The 21,308-nt window shown below is 41.5% G+C and overlaps 1 protein-coding gene across 1 annotated transcript in view; it reads right to left on the bottom strand.

The window, feature by feature from the left end:
* Positions 1 to 21,308, bottom strand: part of GTF2E2 (general transcription factor IIE subunit 2) — a 60,684-nt gene that overhangs the window by 13,486 nt on the left and 25,890 nt on the right. The window contains exons 3-6 of the mRNA XM_037896640.2: positions 14,253 to 14,344; positions 13,474 to 13,581; positions 11,323 to 11,505; positions 933 to 1,026 (exon numbers count right to left, since the gene is read on the bottom strand). Coding sequence (XP_037752568.1) covers positions 933 to 1,026; positions 11,323 to 11,505; positions 13,474 to 13,581; positions 14,253 to 14,344 — 477 coding nt within the window. The remainder of the gene's footprint in view (positions 1 to 932; positions 1,027 to 11,322; positions 11,506 to 13,473; positions 13,582 to 14,252; positions 14,345 to 21,308) is intronic.

Raw genomic sequence — 21,308 nt, 5'->3', positions numbered from 1 at the left:
CACTGGGTATCCCAGCTATTTGCCAGACAGCAAAGGAATCCTCAGGAACGGTGCGTTCAGTTCTGTGTTCTGGAGAGGAGTGTGCTCTAGTAGTTATTGTCCCTTCTGATCCCTGAGTCCCCCACTCTCTCCCTGTTCCCTTCTGCTCCTATCCCTACCTCCTTATTCTGTCCCCTGCCCTCTGCTCTTCATGCCCAGCTCCTATCCCCCCACCACACAACTCCTGACTCTGCCCTCTCTTGCCTGTTTTCCCCCCTCCCTCTGCTCATACCCATGTACTTAGCCCATGGTTCCCCATTCCGCTCTCCTAACAAGATCAGTACTTTGCGGCTCATACTCTCCCCTGTTCTGTTCCCTTTGTGCCTATTGGGTGGTGAAAAAGGAGCACAAGCCATCCACAAGATTTTTGCTGGGGATTACAGGGTAAGTAACTGTTTTCAATGTAAGAGTTCACTAGTATAGTATTACTATTATTTATTTGCATTACTGTCATGCATACGAGCCCCAGTCCTGGACCTGGACCCCATTGTGCTAGGCGCTGTACAAGCCCAGAACAAAAAGACAGTCCCTATCCCAAGAGCTTATAATCTAAGTATTCGACCTCTTCCATACGTTGACCCTGTGCTTACACAGAAAAGCTTTGGGATCCTCCTCCCACCTAGCTATAAGGAAAGAAGGACGGATGTGACCCTCCTGAAACCTGAGATTTGCTATCCAAGGCCGTGAACCCACCTCATCATCTATTAGGTCAGTTGATTTAACAAAACATGCAATTTGAGACAGACTGGGATTTATTTAGCATTTTGATTAATCAAGGTGTCTTAAGAGACCATAATACCTAAAGATTACTTATGTACAGGTGCTTAAAAAAACCAAATGCAATACAGGTGCAGATCAATTACAAGTAAAAAAGTTGTAAAGAACACACCTACCTTCATCTACTGTAAACTGACAGCTCTTGTCATTGTAGAAAAGAATTTTTTTCTTATCGGGACGAGTAATAAAGGTGATCTGGTCCCCTAAAGCCTCAAAACCAAACAGAAAAAAAGAAGTCAAACTACCAGTGTGTATTTCTGGTATTTCCATTTATAAAATGAACATACTCCAATTTTCTGCTGTGTCAATTAGCTACGGAGCAGGGGAAAACCTTTAACATTATGTCATGTCAGACGAGCTCTCACTTTGCAGTGAAATATCAGTTTTGGAGGGTTATTGTGGCATTAGATTGGCTTCAAAACATGTTTCTGTACCGCTCTCTCAAAATGTGCCTGGGGGCTGAATGAGGAGTATTTGCCTCAGGAGTTAGCTGCGTACTACGGGTACCTGGCAGGAAAAGGAGACCGAGATACCAATACGATTTTATATGGTCACCGTAAGAGCTAGAACTTATAAATAAGCAAATGACAGACTCATTTCTTTTGGCTGATATTAAAGAGTAGAACTGAGTACAAGCTTGGTGTGCTTACATGGGTTTCTATTTTGATAAAAATAATACATCAGATAAAGTATTAAGAAACAATATAAGACAATGTAACTACCTCATTTCCAGAAATTAAAAACAAATGTAGGAACTTTTAAAAGATTCAGTCCTGAGAAGGAAAGAATATTGCAACTTTTCAGCCACAGTTCTGCAAGGGACGGTGACCTTCAAACCATTCCCCACCTCAATAGAGTGACCTTCCCCAAAGTAATCCCAAGGTGAGACAGCTTTGGATCTGTGCATCACATTGTCTCTCTCTCAGTGAGGGTATATAAATTACATCCCTTGCCCTCTGCCCCAAAGATTGTTGCCCCTTGGATGCATTTGACAACCACCATCCTAATGCACTTCAAATGCTAATGCAAATTTATTTGCTAATCTATTCTCTGCCAGACAAAAATGGCTTATGCCCAAACTAACCATACATGACTTCATGGATTTTATTAAGCATCCCCCAAGTACGGATTATTTTCATTGCCTTAGTGTGTTTCACTTGGTACAATTCCAAATTCCCTTCCTGACGCTAAAAAAGTTTTGTGATTGAATCAAATGGTTCCATTTAATTATACCCATGAGAAGAACGGGATTTTGGGAGCATTTGCCAGGATGGATTTTTGCCATATACAAATATTAGCAAATTCTCACCCTGAGTGATAAACAGGCTGGCAGATTCTTAAGGCACAAGCTGCTTTGGCTTTCCCAGGTTTTCATATACAGGCTAAAAATCCCTCCAGCCTGGGACCATCACTTCCCACTGTTCAGTCCTTGCCCCTCAGGTGTTTCCAGGTGTTGTTGTTGTAGGGAGAGTGAGGTACCATCATGATGTCATTGTCCCCCTTTTTTATCTTCTTCCCACTTGCTGGAAAGCTCTTTTGCTGTGACCTGGGTCCAACGGTTCCCATTGTGTAGTGCTACCTCTAAGAGTCTTCTATTGTACACAGTTCCTGGGGTAATCCTTGTGCTTGTGTGCATCTCCTCAATAAGCCATTCACATTGCTTGGCCTTTTTACTGTTGTACCTGAAAAGCTGCTTGTGGGTGTTTTCAACCTCACAACACATTTCAGTGACACATACCTAGCCAAACTTCCTAACTTCATAGATGATGATAGGACATACCATCCAATGAGCTATTACTGTCTAGCAGATCAAGACTTTCAGAATGATACCTCACAAGGCACACTTTGTACAAACATATCCTAATTACATGATAGTGGTGAATATTGGGGTGCCAGGATGTCACAGACTTTCTGGTCAAATGCTGAATACTGGATTATTAGTGATGTATCCATTTTATATTATTGTGGGCTTGATATGTCACTCGTCAATGTAGTTATGGCAGAACATACAACATTAGAAGCACTGAAAAAGCTTCAAAAAAACCTGGAAAAGACATTTCTATTACATTATGTAGTATTTAGATGGCAGGAATGGTTTAATTCTGTAGATTTAGATTTGAAATTGATGTCCTTATGATACCAAAATGCTCCTTTCTGCTTACTAATGAACAATGTGTTGAATAAAACACAATCAAAGTGACTGTCTTTTAAGTCATTATATTAAAAAAAAATCTTCAAATTAAGAATTTTTTCAAAATTTGACTGCTAGCAAAAAAAACCCAGGCTTAATTCTACAGTAGAACCCTAGAGTTATGAATGCCATGGGAATGTTCGTAACTCTGAACAAAATGTTTTGATTGGTCCTTTAAAAGTTTACAACAGAACATTGACTTAATGCAGTTTTGAAGCTTTACTATGCAGAAGAAAAATGCTGCTTTTAACCATCTTAATTTAAATGAAACAAGCACAGAAACAGTTTCCTTATTTTGTCAAAAAAATTTTTTTTAAATCTTCCCTTTATTTCTAATAATTTACGTTAACGTTTTTTTTTTTTTTTGGTCTCTACTGCTGCCTGATTGCGTACTTCCTGTTCCAAATGATGTGTGTGGTTGACTGATCAGTTTGTAACTCTGGTGTTCGTAACTCTGAGATTCTACTGTACCACTAAACTACTCTGCAAGAAGGCCCACCATAAACTTTTGATCATCTGTTGACATAGAGCTATTCAAAATGCAGGAAGAGATTTTGCCCACTCAAACGGTACCCTATTTTTTTAGGGTTCAGCTCACAGACTACTGTGCAGGGAAAATTGTTTTAACTACTGACAGCTGATTGTGCAGCAATCCCTACTGATAGAGGCACAAATAAGGTCTTGTAAGAAGCTCAGATGCCACTCGGCCCTTGAAGAATACAGGAAGTAGATCATCATCCATATTTTTCCGTCCATGTTGCAATGGTGATCCAATGTCTGGTTTACCTATGTGCAAAGTCCAAATCTTTGCTCTTTTGACAGGCCCGTCAAACTGTCCTCACATAGTGAGAGCTTGGCCAGTGACCTGTTCTTTTTGATGGCTAGAATTGTGGTGTGAGCAATTCAGGTCTCTGCGAATCTCCTTTTCTCTCTAGCTCTGGTCATACAGCACTGCTACCAACTTCCTCGATGCAGAGATTGCGGCTTGTCAATCACTCTCTGCCAATTTGGCAAGATCTCTGAAGTGGTAAGATCCCTCTGTTTTGGCAACAACAGATTCCCACCCCACCCAAAATAGGGATGAGACAGAGTTACATTCTGTTAACATACATCCATCAGGAAGTATGTTGAAGGAATCAGGAGTGTATCACAAATTGCATGCACAGTTATAAAAGGATGCTTGTCAGCTATGCTGGTAATGGCACTTGTTTCAATCCATGTTATGTATTTGTCCCATTTTCAGAAAGTAGCTAACAACAAGGACTAAAACAGCTGCATCAGGTGATCTAATTACTATGCATCTAATTACTATGGTGAATAGAATCATAGAACCATAGAGTTAGAAGGGACCGCAAGGGTCATCTAGTCTAACCCCTGCCAAGGTGTCAAACGAACCTGCGTCAAGAGACCCAAAAGCCACCTGGCACACACAGCACGCAGAAGCATCCTTGTGTCTGCATCCTCTTGAGTACTATACTGTACAGGGATTCAGCACCTCTACTGGTGATAGACTTTGCAACTTCGCCACTGGAAAAGCCTCCAGCAAGAACAAATGTGCACTGGGAGTGCTCCCACACTCTCAGGTGCATTTTGAACCATACACTCACACAGGAAATTTATAAGCGACTGTTTGTTGGATGCCACGTTTAGAATTTTTTTCCATGGAGGCTCACAGCATCCACCAATCACCTGGTATTTCTTGCATTAAACCTTAGAACATATTGTAGGCCTTGCTGGAGCCGTAGATATAACTAACCATATGAATCAAAGGCTGTGAACCAGAACTGGCCTGGCCTTGGCAAAACAGCAATGCACCAGGTATTAGTTAACACCAAGTAAGCACATTCCTGACCTAAGGGGATAGTACAGGAACATCCAGAGTTCTCAAGTAATTGTGTAAACACATTCCTAGGAGAAGGTACAGGGGCACACAGATTCCTTGTAAGATAAGGAGGGAATAACAGGATAATGGAAGCGGAGGTTTTGTTCAAACTAGGAGGTACAAGGTACAGGATAATAATGAAAAGCATATGGAATGTAATATGTAACTTGTTTGTACCAGTGCATAAAAGGAGAAGTCATAGGAGGGGCATCTTTGTGCTGGTCGAGGGGACAGGACCCTGGTGTCCTGATTGAACTAATACCACTGTCACGGGCACAAACGTTAGCATATCTGTAGCTCCTATGGGGTGCCGGTACTGTGCTTTGTTGACAATAAACCTGGCCAAGCACCGTCGCCACCGAACCGAGCCTGTGCTCTTTCTTATGAATAACATGGAGGTCTGCTGAAGCAAACTGCTGCACTGTCTGCTCGTGCAGCTGACATGGGAGCTCCAAGAACAGGAACACTAGCAACATTAACAATGTGGCCCCATTAGCCACATTCCACAGCACTACCACCATCTGTCTGATACAGTCTTTCTGCAGTTTTCACAGTGTTACTGTTGTCACATCTGTCAAAGACTTTGATTACAGAATTAGCTTTGTCAAATCTTCTTAGGACCTGCCTCAAGTACACAGCAGCCAATTCATCACATGTGAAATTTGTCTCCAGCCATCAATTGTTTAACAGCCATGGCATCTCTGATGTACACTGTGGTTTCTTTGTTGCATGCTCTTAGCTCATGGATTTTTTCAACTTGAACTTCAAGATGATGCCCTAATTCAGCGTTGTCGGTTCCTCTCATTGTTCCATCAATATGCAAGAAGGACATAGTCACCCAGTTGAACCTGTGTCTAAGAACAGTTACCACTGAAACATCATCTCTGCATCTTACTAAGCACAGGGCTCCGCAGAACACAATTTCTGGACTGATAGCTACTGTGATTGTCCCTCCCTTGCCAGACATAATTTTGGTTTTCTTGGCCATGTCAACAAATATTTTGATGTCAATTTCTTGACTAGGCTGAAGAAGCTACCTGAACCATCAGAATCAAGTAGACTTCTGGTAAGTCTCTCCATTTGTTTTTCCCCAACATCTGCTATTTTCAGCAGACTCTTGAACATCTGATCTTACAGGCAGTCCAGTAGAGGTGTCGATCAGCACTTCTGGATCTGATTCAGGGTCAAATGGGTTTTGTCACATTGTTGATGACATGGTTGGTAAGAGCTGTAACATGCTCTTCATCCATCTTCAGTGCAGAAGTAAGGACTTGTTTGTTGTCTTTGTCTTCACTATTTTTTATTAGGCCACTTCTTTCTCTCATATCTTTTGCATATTCATAATCTGAAGCTGTGTACTGCCATCTCTAATACTAATATTGATCTGTGCATCAGTGTCACTGAATTAAAAATCTAGTTTCTAGAACATTTCAAAGGCTAGTACTGCATGCATAGGCAATTACAAAATAAAACCTTCCACCAGGCAGACGAGATGCTATATTGTATGTATACAAACTTATGAATGGGGAAGCATTACATTAGGAATTCAAGTACTTTTATATTGACCCCCTATGTAGTACAAACTATGGGCATGGAATCTACTGCTGCTGGTGCACAACCTTCAGGGAGACTCATCTGGTCAGCAAATTTCAATTGAAAATATAGAAAACTATTATAATCACTTGTGAAACACTTTGACAATTAAGAATATGTGATGCGAAAACATTTCGAGTTAGTATACTGCAAAACATTGATATTTGCCATTTTTGCCACATGCTAAATAGTGTCATCATTTCTAAAAAATACTTGCACAAACAAAACCAATACAAATATTTTAATTCTTTGTCACTTGGTAGCTTTGACCAATAAACACCATATTAAGATGTTGTATGCAGTGTAGCTGTAGTCATGTCAGTCCCAGGATATTAGAGAGACAAGGTGGGTCAGGTAATATCTTTTATTGGACCAACTTCTGCGAGTGAGAGAGACAAGCTTTCAAGCCACACAGAAGAAGAGATCTGTGTAAGCTCAAAAGCTTGTCTCTCTCACCAGCAGAAACTGATCCAATAAAAGATATTCCCCCACCCACTCTATCTCTCTAATATTAAGGTGTTGAAATTAATGTAAACAGTGAAAATTCAGAGTCCTGTTGCAGTGTTTCTGGAACTATGAAAAAATGATACTGTCTCATTTTGGGTACCACTGTTTCACCTCACCTAAAGGCTTACTGCACCACTTGACAGCTCCACATCATACCTCATCTAAATGTACATAACGTAAGCTTTCAAATGATATATAGATGTGGGCGTGTATAGGTGTGACAGTCTGTATCCCTATGTTCACCCTTTTCACAAGACTATGATGGATTTTGTACAAAGTATGCCTTGTGAGGTATCACTTGAAAACTCCTAATTTGCTGATCATTCCTGTCCTTGTAAAATGTGTGTGGAAAGATTGTACATAAAGTTATAAGATTCTACTGTATAACACTACTGAGACATGTTCCAAGTTTAGAAACGCAGCCACAAACCAGTTCCTCAGAGACAAAAGGCAAACCAATGCCTCAGCCAGGTGTCAACAAAATCAAATGGATTATCGCCTGGTTAAGTGGACATTCTTCGGCAGGAAAAAGGGTGAGAGCAAGAAATCAGCATTTTGGCAAACAAATAGCTCTAGGTTCCCTTCCCCACAGACCCTTTTGTCTCCTGAACCTCAGGTGGAAAGGATTTTCAAAGAAAAAGAGAACTATAAGAAAAGGGGAACAGATGCCCCAAAATACCCCTCACTTTCTCTCTGCCCCTGGCATCAACACCACCTGAAGAACAAGGAAATTAACTCTGAACTAGGGAAGGGGTCCTAGCTGAAAGAAATCCAGCCAGTAAGACTGATAAAACATGTGGTGAGAGAAACCTTTGCTTTGAATCATTTAGCTTGTTAAATTAGATATTGTGTTTTATCTTTTATTTTCTTGTGAGCAATTCTGACTTTTATGACTCATTACTTGTAATCACTTAAAATCTATCTTTCTGAAATTAATAGACTTGTTTTATCTAAACCAGTGTATGTTTGGGAAACTCCATTTGAGATAAGATTTGTGCGTATCATTTTCTATTAATGAAATGATGGACTTTATATGAGCTGGTACTGTCCACGAGGGTGCTGGGCAGAATAAGGTACACATTTCTGGGGGGAAGTCTGGGACTGGGAGTTTGCTGGTGATGTCCATAGTATAATTCATGGGTGGCTGGTCATAGCTCTCGTACAGTATAGCTGGGAGTGATTTAAATGCTGGAGGCTGTGTGTGCAGACCAGGAGTGGTTGCTCTCACAGAGAAGCAGTTTAAGAGGCACCCAAGGTTCGAAAATTGTGGGGACACAGCTGTTCAACGGTCCAGATTGTATCCTGGATAATCTCACAGTAGGACATGTACCTTAAAAAAAAAAAAAGGTTCTTTTTGGAGTATTGCCATACACCTACCAGATCTTGCATTAGTGAAAGCTTTAACAAAGTGAGAACGAAAGAAATTATAGGGAAGCAGCAATGAGACTTAGATGATAGCAGCAAAATGGACACCACGTCTGACAACTTTGACAAAGTGAAGATGAGATGGACAAATTGAAAGGAGCAATAGGATTAAGTGCATAATGTAAAAACAGTACACAACTAGGGCATGGGAGACCAAAGAACCTTTATAAATAGCAAACGACAGAAAAGTTGTGAAAGATGTGGTAAGACACCAATTCACAGTTGGAAAAAAAGTCCAGTAAAGGATGCAGTGTGTAAGGGATGCCACAGAACTGGACATTGTGCAATACTATGCAGGTCACCCAGAACAGTGAAAGCAAGAGAAGAGAACAGTCAGTTAATAATAAGTTCACACTGGTGGGGGAAAGATCCTCAGTAGAAGAGATAACACCTAGGATGAATCTGGATGGATGAAAACTTTAATTTAAAATTGATCCTAGAGCAGCAGTCAGTACAATTAAAAAAACAACAATATAAGCACTCCAAAGACAGAGCCTGCAAAGATTTAATCAGATTCTACACTACACAGGATGTTTGTGGCAACTTCTGGGGGAAACATTGAGAAAGGAGAATGGTTTTCAACAAACAGCGGCTGTGACACAAGGGCTTTCATCTTCAGTGTGTTCTGATGTAACAAAGACACTCCTGAGCCGGCAAGCACTTTGTCAGGAAGTAAGTCCCTGCACAGGAAACTGTTCAGAAGTGAGAATACGCTCTGGAAGACCGCCCCAAAAGACTTGATCTTTAGAATACAGGCAGTATTTATACGTAATTCGTGAGATGACATATCAATATGTAGTTTTAAAGGCTCTGAATTTTATTTTGAATTGGTCACTGATTTACATTCTTCGGTAGATAACATTTAACAATTTGAAAGACAGGGAGACAGGGAGTGGAGTTCAACTCAGGGTTCTTGGTCCTCCACTTCCCAGAGAGCACTAGAAAATGTTGCAGGAGGAATTTAGTAAAATGAGGGACTTCTAGGTAGGAGGTAATTTTCTATTTCTCTGCTTAAGCACGTTCAGACATTAACTAATCAGTCATCACAGCACTCCTAGGTGATCGGAGGGTAAAGTAGCACTATCCCATTTTATACACAAGGAAACTGAAAGAGAGATGCAAGTAATTTTCCCAAGGCCACAGAGTGAATCAGTGGCAGAAGTCTCCCAGCATTATGGTCACTCCTCAAGACCACACTGCTCTGATGCCAGAGGTGCAGAACATCCACAGTTCCCACTGATTTCAGCTGCCATCTGTTGTGAGTGCTCAGCACTTCAGAAAATAAGGACCCAGGTGTCTCAAGCAAGGCATCCAGAAAATTATAAACTCATAATTAGTGGTCATGTGTGAAGTGTTTGGCGTAAGTGACTTGCCCACTAGGCCACAGGAATTCTGTGGCAGAGTCAGGGATGAGTCCAGCTCTCCAGGCGGACACTCCGTATCCTTTCTCTTCCTGCAACCCTCTGCCTAAGTCACTACACATCTTCCAACTTCTATCCACAAACAAGGTAGGGGTCATACAAACAACTTCTTCATTCACTATACAACCCTGATTCATGCTTAGATCAGGCCCATCCTTTGCAAAGAATGAAGGAAGGTCCTGGGGAAAAAACAGCCTTAATTACATGATTGCATACTATCTCACAATCCATTTGCATATGGCAGCAGTGAGGTTGCACAGGCCACCTTAATTTTGGCATTTTGAGTTTTGACTTTGCAGCCTAAACATTTCTTTAACATAAGGTTTTGTATGTAATTTCCTATGTATGTTTTTAAAAGGAAAAAAAATTCTATTCTGTTTAACCCCAGGACCTTCAGCACTGACTTCCAGCACTAGAACTAAAGGATTAACTACAATAGCTGGCATCAAGCTGTTACTTTCTATGGACCAGCTAATAGAGAACAATGCATAATACTGGATTAAGGAACCAGATTAAGCTAAATCAAAATAAACCACAATTAAACTAAAATAGGAGTGTCTACACACAAATTTGCACAGGTTCAGCTGAACCAATTTAAAAACACTTTAAGGTAAATGGGTGCAAGTTTGTTTGTAGACAAGGCCTTAGTAACTAATCAGGGGCCTGAGCCTGAAAAAAGCAGTTGAGTATTCGATTCCTATTGACCAGGATCAGGCTACGTGGCAATACTAGGGTTGCCAACTCTGACTGCAGCTATTCCAGGAGATTTTCTTTTTGCCCCCCATAAGATAATGTCATTTTCTTAAAATACCCTGTTAAAATCTCCTGGATTGCTTTCAATAGTCGCCGGGAGATGGATGCCGATTTCAGGAGACTCCAGGCCCATCCTGGAGGGTTGGCAACACTACAATAGACAGGCAAGGCTGTTTCACTGATTAACATAGGCTTTGCATTTCACTCCACCAAGTCTGCTTTTGTGAAAGTGAAGCGGCTGCTGTGAGTTTACCAGAGAATGGAGATAAGTCACTGCAGTATCTTGAAGTAAAATTACAGTATGTAAAAAAAAATCACTGATTCAGACATTTTTAAGACCAGAAGGGACCACTGTGAAGTCTGACCTCCTGTATAACACAGGCCACATGGCTTCCTGAATTAATTCCTGCATGACTTAGAGCAGATCTTTTAGAAAAAATCCTGACTTGATTTTAAAATTTCCAGTGATGGAGAACAACAAATCTTTGTAAATTGTTCCAAAGGTTAATTACTCATGCTGTTAAACATGTGCCCCTTATTTCTAGTCTAAATGTGTCTAGATTCAACTTCCAGCCATTAGGTCTTGGTATGTCCTTGGCTGCTACATTGAAGAGACCTCTATTACCACATTTCTGTTCCCCATGTAGGTACTTACACTTTGTAATCAAGTCACCCACTAGACTACTCTTTGATAAGACAAATAGATTGAACTGTGAGTCACAAGTGTTACTTACCTTTATGGCTTTCTGTGCATTTGGCAGTCCTTCCTCAATATCTTCCAGAAGGATTCCTCCCAGTCCCCGCTGGTCATGCTTGTCCAAGAGCCTGAGCAGAGCCTTTTTATCTTTCAAATTGTACTTAGGTTTGAAAGCATATTTCCCATCTATAACTTCTATTTTGGGATTGCTGACTAGAGCCTGTAATAGGGACATAAGTTTTAAACTTCAGAAAAAACATGCATGTATATGTATATTTGACTAAATAAACTTGTCATCTGTCAATGACGGCACACCAGCAACATATTGTAGCTGACAATTAACGATGACAATTAGGAAGTGGACTTGGGATTCAGGATCTCAGATCCAGTACAGGCAAAATTCATCATGATGGTACTTTTTACTTTACAGAGGAGGGTTAAGCACTATTTATACAATGCACCTTAGGCTGGGAGATCCATAAAGACACTTGTGGCAGCTGTGTTAGAAAAAGCTGCACAGCTCCTTTTTGGAAGGAGATTAGAGGAATAAAAATACCAGGGGATACAAAAATATGAATTCTTCTGGACATAAAATGCAACAAACTATTTACCCAACGTATCGCACTGATCTCATATTGAGGTTACAAATGTGAAAGACATTACCCTGGGATGAACAAATCTGTAGTCAGTCTTCCCCAACTGGTGTCAACCGGCACCAGCAGATGCAGAAGAAATTGAGAAGAGCAGACCTCCTGCACAGAAGAACTTTACCCATGATGGCAACTTCAGAGTGAAACTGAATAGGATTTCATGGACAATTGAAATCATAAAGATATGTTTCTGTTTCACAACCAGTACCACAATGGAAGTTCTTCTGTAAGAGAGAGCAACCCTACTTAGTTTCTTCTGCAGCTGCCAGCCTGACCCTGAAAGGAGAAAGAGAAGAGACACAGGAAGAAGAAAGGAGGGAGAACACACAGTCATCATAAAAAAGTTAACTAACTTTGGTAGCCTACCAAATTCTCAAGAGATTATGTAAACCACCAAAGTTTTGAAGTGAACTGCCATAATTTGCCTGTTAATAGCCTACTAGACTACCATGCTGTTGAGCCTTTGTTCACACTCTATTATCACTTATAAATGCAATAATAATTTAACAAAGTGTTTTCTTCTTAGCTTAGCATCTACATGATAATGCTGTAATGGTGAAATCCTCAACAGAGTTGCCATTGACTTAATTTGGGCCAGGATTTTACCCTACAGGTGCACATCTCTGGGATTTAGCAGGAATATTAGTGCCAGTGGAATGTTGCAAGATATTTTTGTTACAGCCACACTACTTTTATTATATCTTGTCTTTTTAATGTAACTACTATATATACTGATTGTTTTCTTGCTATATGTCTATGTTAGTTGGTATTAAATAAAAATGTAAGCAATGTTTCACTCATAAATGAAGCAGAAGAAGAAAAACAGTGTTGTATTTTGCAGATTACATTTAAAGACACCAGACTCCAACCATTGAAATTTATGGAATTTTACTTTGCTAAAGCATACTGAAGGACCATAAAGACATTCATTCTCATCAGGTAAAAAGTGTGTTATGAGGAGGAGAATGGGGGCAACTTGGTTAAATACTCTATTTCCATAAAAGGAAAAAGTATATACAAAACAGTAACCTCCTAACACCCCCACCCAAAATCCCCAACTGCTGCTACCACTCCATCCCCTTAGCTCACCAAAATATTATGAAAATTCTAAAGCTCTTGACCAGTAAATAACTGTGAATCTATAGATATTATTTTAACCAAACTTTTTTCCTTTGGTTAATATAAGATCTTCAAATGCTGAAGCAGTTTTGCATTTAACATATATATTATGATTCTTTGACAAGTATTGGCTCATTGTATTGCATTAGTAATGAATTATTTAACTTTATACCAAGATTAGTAAATGCTCTTCACATGACTCTTTTTACAATCTTTCACAATTTTAGAATAATTTCAGTTTCAGAGCTAGTATCACTACAGCACTGGGTGATTCTTGAGAAGTAATACAAGTAAAGAGGACACAACATTTTTAGCAGAACAGTTATATTACAGAGTTTATCATTAAGCAAATGTATATGAGTTGAGTATTATTATTATTACTGGTCATTAGTTAGAGTCTGAAAATTTGTTTTCTTTACCTCACTCATTAACCATTGTTTCTGCCTGAGTCCAATATCTAAGTGTTGCGTTTCATCCAAAATTTCTTCTAGAGTTAATGGATGTGTATCACCACGCTGGTGCCGCGTCTGATAAAATAAATATTATCTATTAGAGCTCTGCAGGTACTTCGTGAAAGTATGAACTCTACAGCAATTTATTAAGACTGGTAGCATCTTATGGCAATCCCCACCCCCAGGATTTGCTGTTTTAATTTAAAATAAAAAAGTCATGATACACAGTATTTTAATAAATATTAATTCAAGGTCTGGAATGTTCAAAATTTTGCTCTGGAAGCTTAGTAAGAAAATGAATGTATAAAGTCTGTTACGATGAAAGACAGCACTTAAAATGAAAGCTGATGACAGGAAAATGAGTCAAATTATAAATTTAAGGATAGTTGACATTCCTAAACATATGGAAGAAATTAGCCCTGAAAGAAATTTTTCATAAATGGTTCCTGAATCGTAGACCAGTTCTCATCTCTGGTTTATGTCAGCAGACTCTCAACCATCTTCTTACTTTTAAACTGAGTAAACTTGAGTAGGAGTCGCTGGATACAAACATGGATTCTTACAATGACAATTTTTGTATTAATGATGTTTTTGGCATTAAACAAGTAGTTCTGCGTGTCTGATAACAGTTCTTAATATTAGTGCTACAATGAAAGGACAGCTTATATTAATGTTGCTGAGATGACAAGTGGATAAATAAGTATAAACATTTCAGAAAAATTATACTTGAAATAAAATGACTCTACCTTCATATAATTCACTATCTTAGCAAGGACTCCAAACTTGTAGCCAGAGCCTCCTGAAAGGGCTTTCAAGTTAAATGACCCATTGCTGTGGTCTGCAAAAGAAGCAAAAGAACATGTTTTCAGAAACAGATTTTTAGTTTTGCACTCAACCCTGCTTCAATTATGCATCTCTTTTTGGTACTACAACCATAAATAAAAAGTAAACATAGTTCAGAAGTCAAGACCTGGGCCCTTTCAGATGTCTCTTTGTGAATGAAAATATGGTCCCTATGTAATTCCGCAAGTGCAGAAATGTTAAGATTTATGCTTTAAAGAGGAGGCAAACAAAAATCAATACCAAAGGAGTACATTTTAATTCCTAAGGTTAATACCTCATTTTTGACTTTTTGCTGAAATCAACTTTTAAACAACTATAATTGTATTCACTGAATGTCATCTACAGGCAAGCTCAACGTTCCCACCCACGTGACTGAATGGTACCTATATGCCCTGACATTGTGAGCCAGGAGTAGAAATTTTAATTTAAAATCGCAAGCAATACAATACCAATTAAAAGGTATGCAAGATTATACGGCAAGTAAAGTGAGATTCAGTTTCATATCCTGCTCTGAAAATAGGTCCAGCTGAAATTTTATCAATAAACATAAGAGAAAAGTACTTTGCTGGATCAGGGAAAGAGTGCTCAAGACAATGCACGATCAAACCCATAATGTGGTATGGATCTGCAGTCTTTTTTTTTTTTTTTTGCTATCCCTCCAAGATAATGAAAATATTGTTTCAAAGAATTAAAGTTTAAATTTGTGAAAATATTGTTCTATACACATGCCCCAGTAATTGTATTAACTCAATATTAATTTCATAATGTAACATTTAAGCATAAGTATTATCAAGCCATTAACAAAAGCCACAAGTTAATTACCACAGAGTCCCATTACTCATATTCACTGAGGGGACTTTTAGAATTGAAATGATCAAGGGGGAAACCCAACTTTTAATCCTTGCCCAGGGGTGCTGGAACAATTTTTATAGTGGGGGTGTTGAGAACCATTGAACCAAACTGTAAACCCTGCGTACAATGAAATCCACTTCAAGCCAGGGAGTGCGGCAGCACCCGTAGTTCCAGCACCTATGCCCTTCTCTATTCCGATGTGGCTTCTAACCCGAGCTCCTTCAACCTAAAATCACTCGCAGTAGCAAAGTCCAGCAACTGTATCAGAATCAAATGCGATTGCTACTGGTTTCTATATATGAAACAATCCCTCAGCATGCCTCTTCAGACTGATAGGTTTCAGCGTAGCAGCCGTGTTAGTCTGTATTTGCAAAAAGAAAAGGAGTACTTGTGGCACCTTAGAGACTAACCAATGTATTTGAGCATAAGCTTTCGTTTTTATTTTTATGCTCAAATAAATTTGTTAGTCTCTAAGGTGCCACAAGTACTCCTTTTCTTTTTTCTTCAGACTGATATTTGTTACCTTCTGGCAAACTAGAGCCAATATACTGCCTATACTTTGCAGATTTCCATTAAGTTGGGACACTGTGAAGCAAACTTCTGAACCATCTGAAAAAATGTTCCACCTTAGTTCATGAAGAATGAAATATATGAGCAATTTCCTGTTTATATGTAGCAGCTGCTAAGTGGCTAATATGAAAAAAATTAATCACAGAGATAATATGATTAATGACTTGGCTACTGGAGTGGAAAGTATGCTTATAAAATTTGCGGATGATACTGAGGTGAGAGAAGTTGCTTAGGGTTAGGGTTTAGAATTCAAAACTACTCTGACAAATTGGAGAATTGGTCTGAATTCAACAAGATGAAACTCAATAACAACCAGTGCAAAGTACTTCACATAGGAAGGAAAAATCAAATACACTCTGACAAAACGGGTAATAACTAGCTAGATGGTAGTACTGCTGAAAAGGATCTGGACGACTTAGTGGATCACAATTTGAATGCGAGTCAACAATATGATGCAGTTGCGAAATCATTCTTGAGTGCACTAACAGGATTGTCACATATCAGACATGGGAGGTGATTGTCCCATTCTACTTGGTACAGGTGAGGCCTCAACTGGAGTAATGCATCCAATTCTGGGGCACCAAACTTTGGAAAAGATGGGGATAAACTGGAGAAAATATAGAGAAGAGCCACAAAAATGATAAAGGTTTAGAAAACCTGACCTATGTGGAAAGGTTAAAAAATCTGGGCATGTTTAGTCTTGAGAAAAGGCGACCAAGGGTAAATCTGATAACAGTCTTCAAATATGTTAAGGGCTGTTATAAAGAGGAAGGTGATTAATTATTCTCTTTGTCCACTGCAGGTAGGAGAAACAGTAATGGACTTAATCTGCAGCAAAGGAGATTTAGGTTAGATATTGGGAAAAACTTTCTAACTACAGGAGTAATTTAAGCTCTCGAATAGGCTTCCAAGGGAGATTGTGGAATCCCAGTCAGTGGATGTTTTTAAAAACAAGTTGGACCAACACCAATCTCAGGACCAACACCAATCTCAAACTATCAATACAAACTGTTAATAAGAAGAGATTAAATACTGTAAACTGGAGTGAAGGTGATGTCTTCATTCCCAGTGCAGAAGTCTGAAGAGACAGCATGCTTTAAAAAGCTAATCTTTGCGAGTTTATTAAATTCTAGCGGGCTGGAGAGGTCAAGCGCACCAAGCACATGAACTCTGGCCCTGGTTCTTGGTCTACAAGACACCTGCCTCCCCACTGCCGCCGTGAAGTTATTGTTTAAAACCTGTAAATGCTGTCTCTCACAGGGACCACCACCTAGATTTAGTCTGGTGTTTGCAGAACAGTTCTACCATGCCTGAGCATGGCCAAAGGAGCTCCAAAGAAGAGATGCTGCAGTGGCAGATCTGGGTGGTTGAATCTACCGTGCTGCCAAATACTCAATCCAGGAGAGGAGCAGGAAAGATAAGTCGCTACTTTATGAAAATGAATAAAAATTAAAGTTATTAAATGAAACGTTTGGCAGAAACCACCACCAACCTGGTCCTTCGCCAGAGACAGAAAATCTGCTGGCCTGAGCTGAAGAACAGGGCTTAGTCCTGGAGACCCCAACAACAAGACCAGACTGCCTCCAGATTCCATGGCCGGGGGGGAAGGGGGAGAGCACTAACCCACCATCAGTGATGGATGAGAGAAGAACATATCCGCACCACGGCTTTGCTTTTTATTTCTTCCTTTCCCCGGATTCTTTGTCTGTATTTCTCCCTAGAATGTAAACTCTGTGGTCAAGGTTCATCCTATGGTCCCACAACTCCAGGAGCTCACAAACAAATGTGCATGCCCATTCTTATCTTGGACACAGACCAATTCTGACTTTTTACAATTAAACAGAGTTATTCCCCTTACTCAGGATAACTGCTTCATAGCTGTTCAGGGTAGCTCAATGGCTCTGCGATGACACATTGGTGCAGACATTCTTTGTCTATCATGATGCCCCGCCCCACAGCATGTGGGGAGCAAAGTGTCTTTGCCTCAGCCAGCCTCCTCTCCCTGATGTTATAAATGGCCACTTTGGCCATGGCGAGGAGGAGGTTGACGAGGTGGTCCCGCGACTTCATAGGGCCACAGATGGAGTGTGCATAAACAAACAGGTGTGGGGAAAAATGCAGCCAGAACCTCAACAAGAGGTTCTGGAGGAGCCGCAAGAGGGGCTGCAACATGGCGCACTGCAGATAGACATGCGACAGGGTCTCCCTCACACCGCAAAAAGGGCAGGTGTCGGAAAGAGGGTTGAACCACACCAGGTACACACCCGTGCTCACGGCTCCATGAAGGAGCCACCAATTAATGTCCCCAGCAGGCTGTGGAACCAGGATGGAGTACAGGCTGGCCCACTGCGGTCCCTCACCCTCTGCAGCTGGTAGAAGGTCCCGCCACTTGGTGTTGGGGTGGGACACAAGGGTGGGGAAATGAAGAGTGTGGAGCACGACCGTGTAGAGATGGTCCTGTGGTGCGGTTCGGAAGTGAACCGGCTGCAAATCGCGCAGCCGGCTTGGGGTATAAAGGCATGGGGGCCGAGAGAGCTCACGGGGTAGGGGCCCGCTGAAGAGATCCAGAGGGCCTGGGGTGAGGGGCGGGCGGGCGATACCCTCTCGCAGGACCCGCTCGAGGAAAAACCGACAAATGGGCAATAAGGCTGCCTCCATCTCCCGAAGTACGTGCCGGGGGGTACCAAAGGCGGAGAGCCCCAGGAGCCAGCCAAGCGCATAGGGATCCACCCAGTTCCCCCGGTCGCAGTCCAGGAGGTCTCCAATCTTGGTAAGTTCCAACAGGACCAACCTCTGGCGCACCGAGGGCGACTTCGTCACCTGCATATGAAGATGAAGATGGTGTAGCAGGGGCTCCACAAGGAGATCTGCCCCCTCGGTGGCCGCCACGGACCTGGTCGGAGGAGGGAAGTCCTGGTAGAAGACCGGCAGCTTGGAGAGGTCTTGCGGAAGACCTCTCGGATGGAGATAAAAGAGCTGCTGGTCATATCGGAGCCCTCAGAGGGAGCGGAGGAAGGTGTGCACCAGCGTGCTCCACGCCAAGCTACCTGCACCACAAAGGAGTCTCTGCATGGCCTGGAGGCGGAAGACATGGACCTGAGTGCACAGGCACACCAGGCCCTGTCCTCCCTCCTCCAGGGGAAGATGCAGAAACCACGCAGAGACCCAGTGCAGTCCTGGCCAAACGAACTCCAGAACCAGCTTCTGGAGCCAGGCCAGGAACCCCGGGGCTGGGCACAGGGTGTTGAGCCAGTGCCAGAGCATGGACAGGACTAGCTGATTGAGCACCAATGCCCTTCCCCGAAGGCAGAGGCACCGGAGCAGTCCTGCCCACCTCTGCAACAGCTCAACCACCCTGCCCTCCAAATTGTGCCAGTTCTCCAGCACAGAAGGATGCGTGGCAGAAAGATAAAAGCCGAGATAGAGCAATGGACCCGTGCCCCACTGAATGGCCTGAAGTGCGGGTGGGAGGGCGCTCCGACCATCAGTCCAGAGCTCTTGACCCAGTTGACCCGGGCGGAGGCGGACACCGAGTACACAGCTTGGCAGGGCTCCACCCACACCAGGTTGCCCAGGTCCTGGACCACTGCAGCAGAGTGGTCTTATTGGGTGCTGGGAGGTATATAAGCCCTAGGATGACCAAGGCCTTATTCCCTGTGGACTAGTGAAAGGTTACTTCAGGGTAATTGGAGCACCCAGAGCCAATTAAGGCCCCACCCAAGATCTAATTAAAAAACCCTGCTTAGTCAGACAGAGAGAGGGAAGCAGAGCTGACTAGAGTTTGGAGGAGTATTGCTTTTAGCCAGAGGACCAGGGGAAGGGAAACCCTGCCCAAGCAGAGCAAAGGACTTAGGGACCCCACCAGCAAAAAGGACTGAGGGAAACCCTACCCAAGGGGAGAGAGGGTAAGCAGCCCGCAAAGCTGAAGGGGCTGGGACCCGGAGTAGGAGAGCAGACCTGGGTCCCTTCCCCGCTCCTCTCTCTCTCCCACACTGGGGCACTAGCGGAGCCCACAACACCCAAGAATAGGGGTAAGGGGCAGCACCCTTACCCACCACACCAAGAAAAAGTGCAGGACCCACCACAGTAGCGTCAGCCATTTGCCACAGTCCCCAGAAGATAAACAAACTAAAACTATTTCTACTTAAAAATTCATCAACCAACCAACACACGCAAAAAAATCAAGTAAAAGTCTCTCCATACACACTATCCCATAAATTCATGGATTTTAAGGCTAGAAAGAACCACTGTGTCAACCAAACCTGACTTCCCGCATAACACAGGCCAGAGAATTTCACCCAGTGATTCCTGAATATTAACAGCTTGAACCATAGCACATCTTTTAGAAAGCCATCTAATCTTGATATAAAGACTCCAAGTTAACACTCACCAATTTAATATTTTAAATAACTAGTCAATAACCATTTCTAAACACTTCACATGGCTAGAGTTAAACACTACACATTTTGTAGGAAGGAAAAGTCATCTGTGGTGTGGATGAGAATGTAGAAAAGGCAAACTTATAGTTATAGGTCGCAACAGGTATATGAGAACTTAAATAGCAATTTCCAGTCTTTCTTCCGGCTGGTTGCTGGTATATGCACTTAAGCAACCTTAAGTGATTTTAACACAATCTTTGTTTGACAAAATATAAATTAATAAACCGATATGATTCTCTAAACGCAGGGCACTTCAGAAAGGGAGATTCACCTCAGCTCCATCTGTAACCTACTGCTTTATAACAGTCCTTAATTCACTCCAGCAGAGCCCTTCCCAAACTCAAAAATAAGTCTTTAAGTGCTCCAAACAGGGTTAGACAATACACTGTTAAAAATGCTGTTGCCCTGTTTCCACCAATGCTTTGACTGATGATTGCACAAATGAAGCATAGGAATAGCCATTAGGAAAATTAGTAGCACAGACAAGGCCTACGTGTCTCTAATACCATTTCTGAGGGTTTGGTTTCCAACTGGGAATTCTATTGTTGGTGGATACTTTCTTATAAGCCATAGCACACATTAACAATCTGCAAAACACATTTTCCCATAAGCAGAAAATGGAAACTTATTTTCTTACTAAAGTCAATCTGAACCCAGTTCTCAGCATCCACCCACTGAAAAGCAATGTTTCAAGTTGGGTATCCAAAAGTTAAGGCATCCAAAATCAATAGTTATTTTGAAAGTCTTGGTCAGGTTTTTTATTTTACCCCCTACTTAAGGTATCACAACAGAGTACAACTAGCATTGACATATTCTGTGGATCCAGTCTAACACACTATTGTATTCTAGGAAATGTATTTGAGACTTTTGCTAAGGACCAATCATTCACAGTAAGTAGGTAGTAGACTCAGAAAGTGGGTTATCACATAAGTGGCAGACTCAGAGAAAATGTGTTATATTCACTGTGTTTAAATTTAGCATGCCCTTGCTCCTTTAAAGGGAACTGTAAATTAAGTTTCAAAACTCAGCCTGCTAATACACCCACACTATCCATCCTGGCCTTTCTGAAGAGGCAGGAAGCATTTGGCACACTGCCAG

This window comes from Chelonia mydas, chromosome 4 (assembly GCF_015237465.2).
Source record: "Chelonia mydas isolate rCheMyd1 chromosome 4, rCheMyd1.pri.v2, whole genome shotgun sequence".
Lineage (NCBI taxonomy): Eukaryota > Metazoa > Chordata > Testudines > Cheloniidae > Chelonia > Chelonia mydas.
The sequence above is the reverse complement of the archived record's forward strand: the minus strand, read 5'-3'. Positions and strand labels throughout refer to the sequence as shown.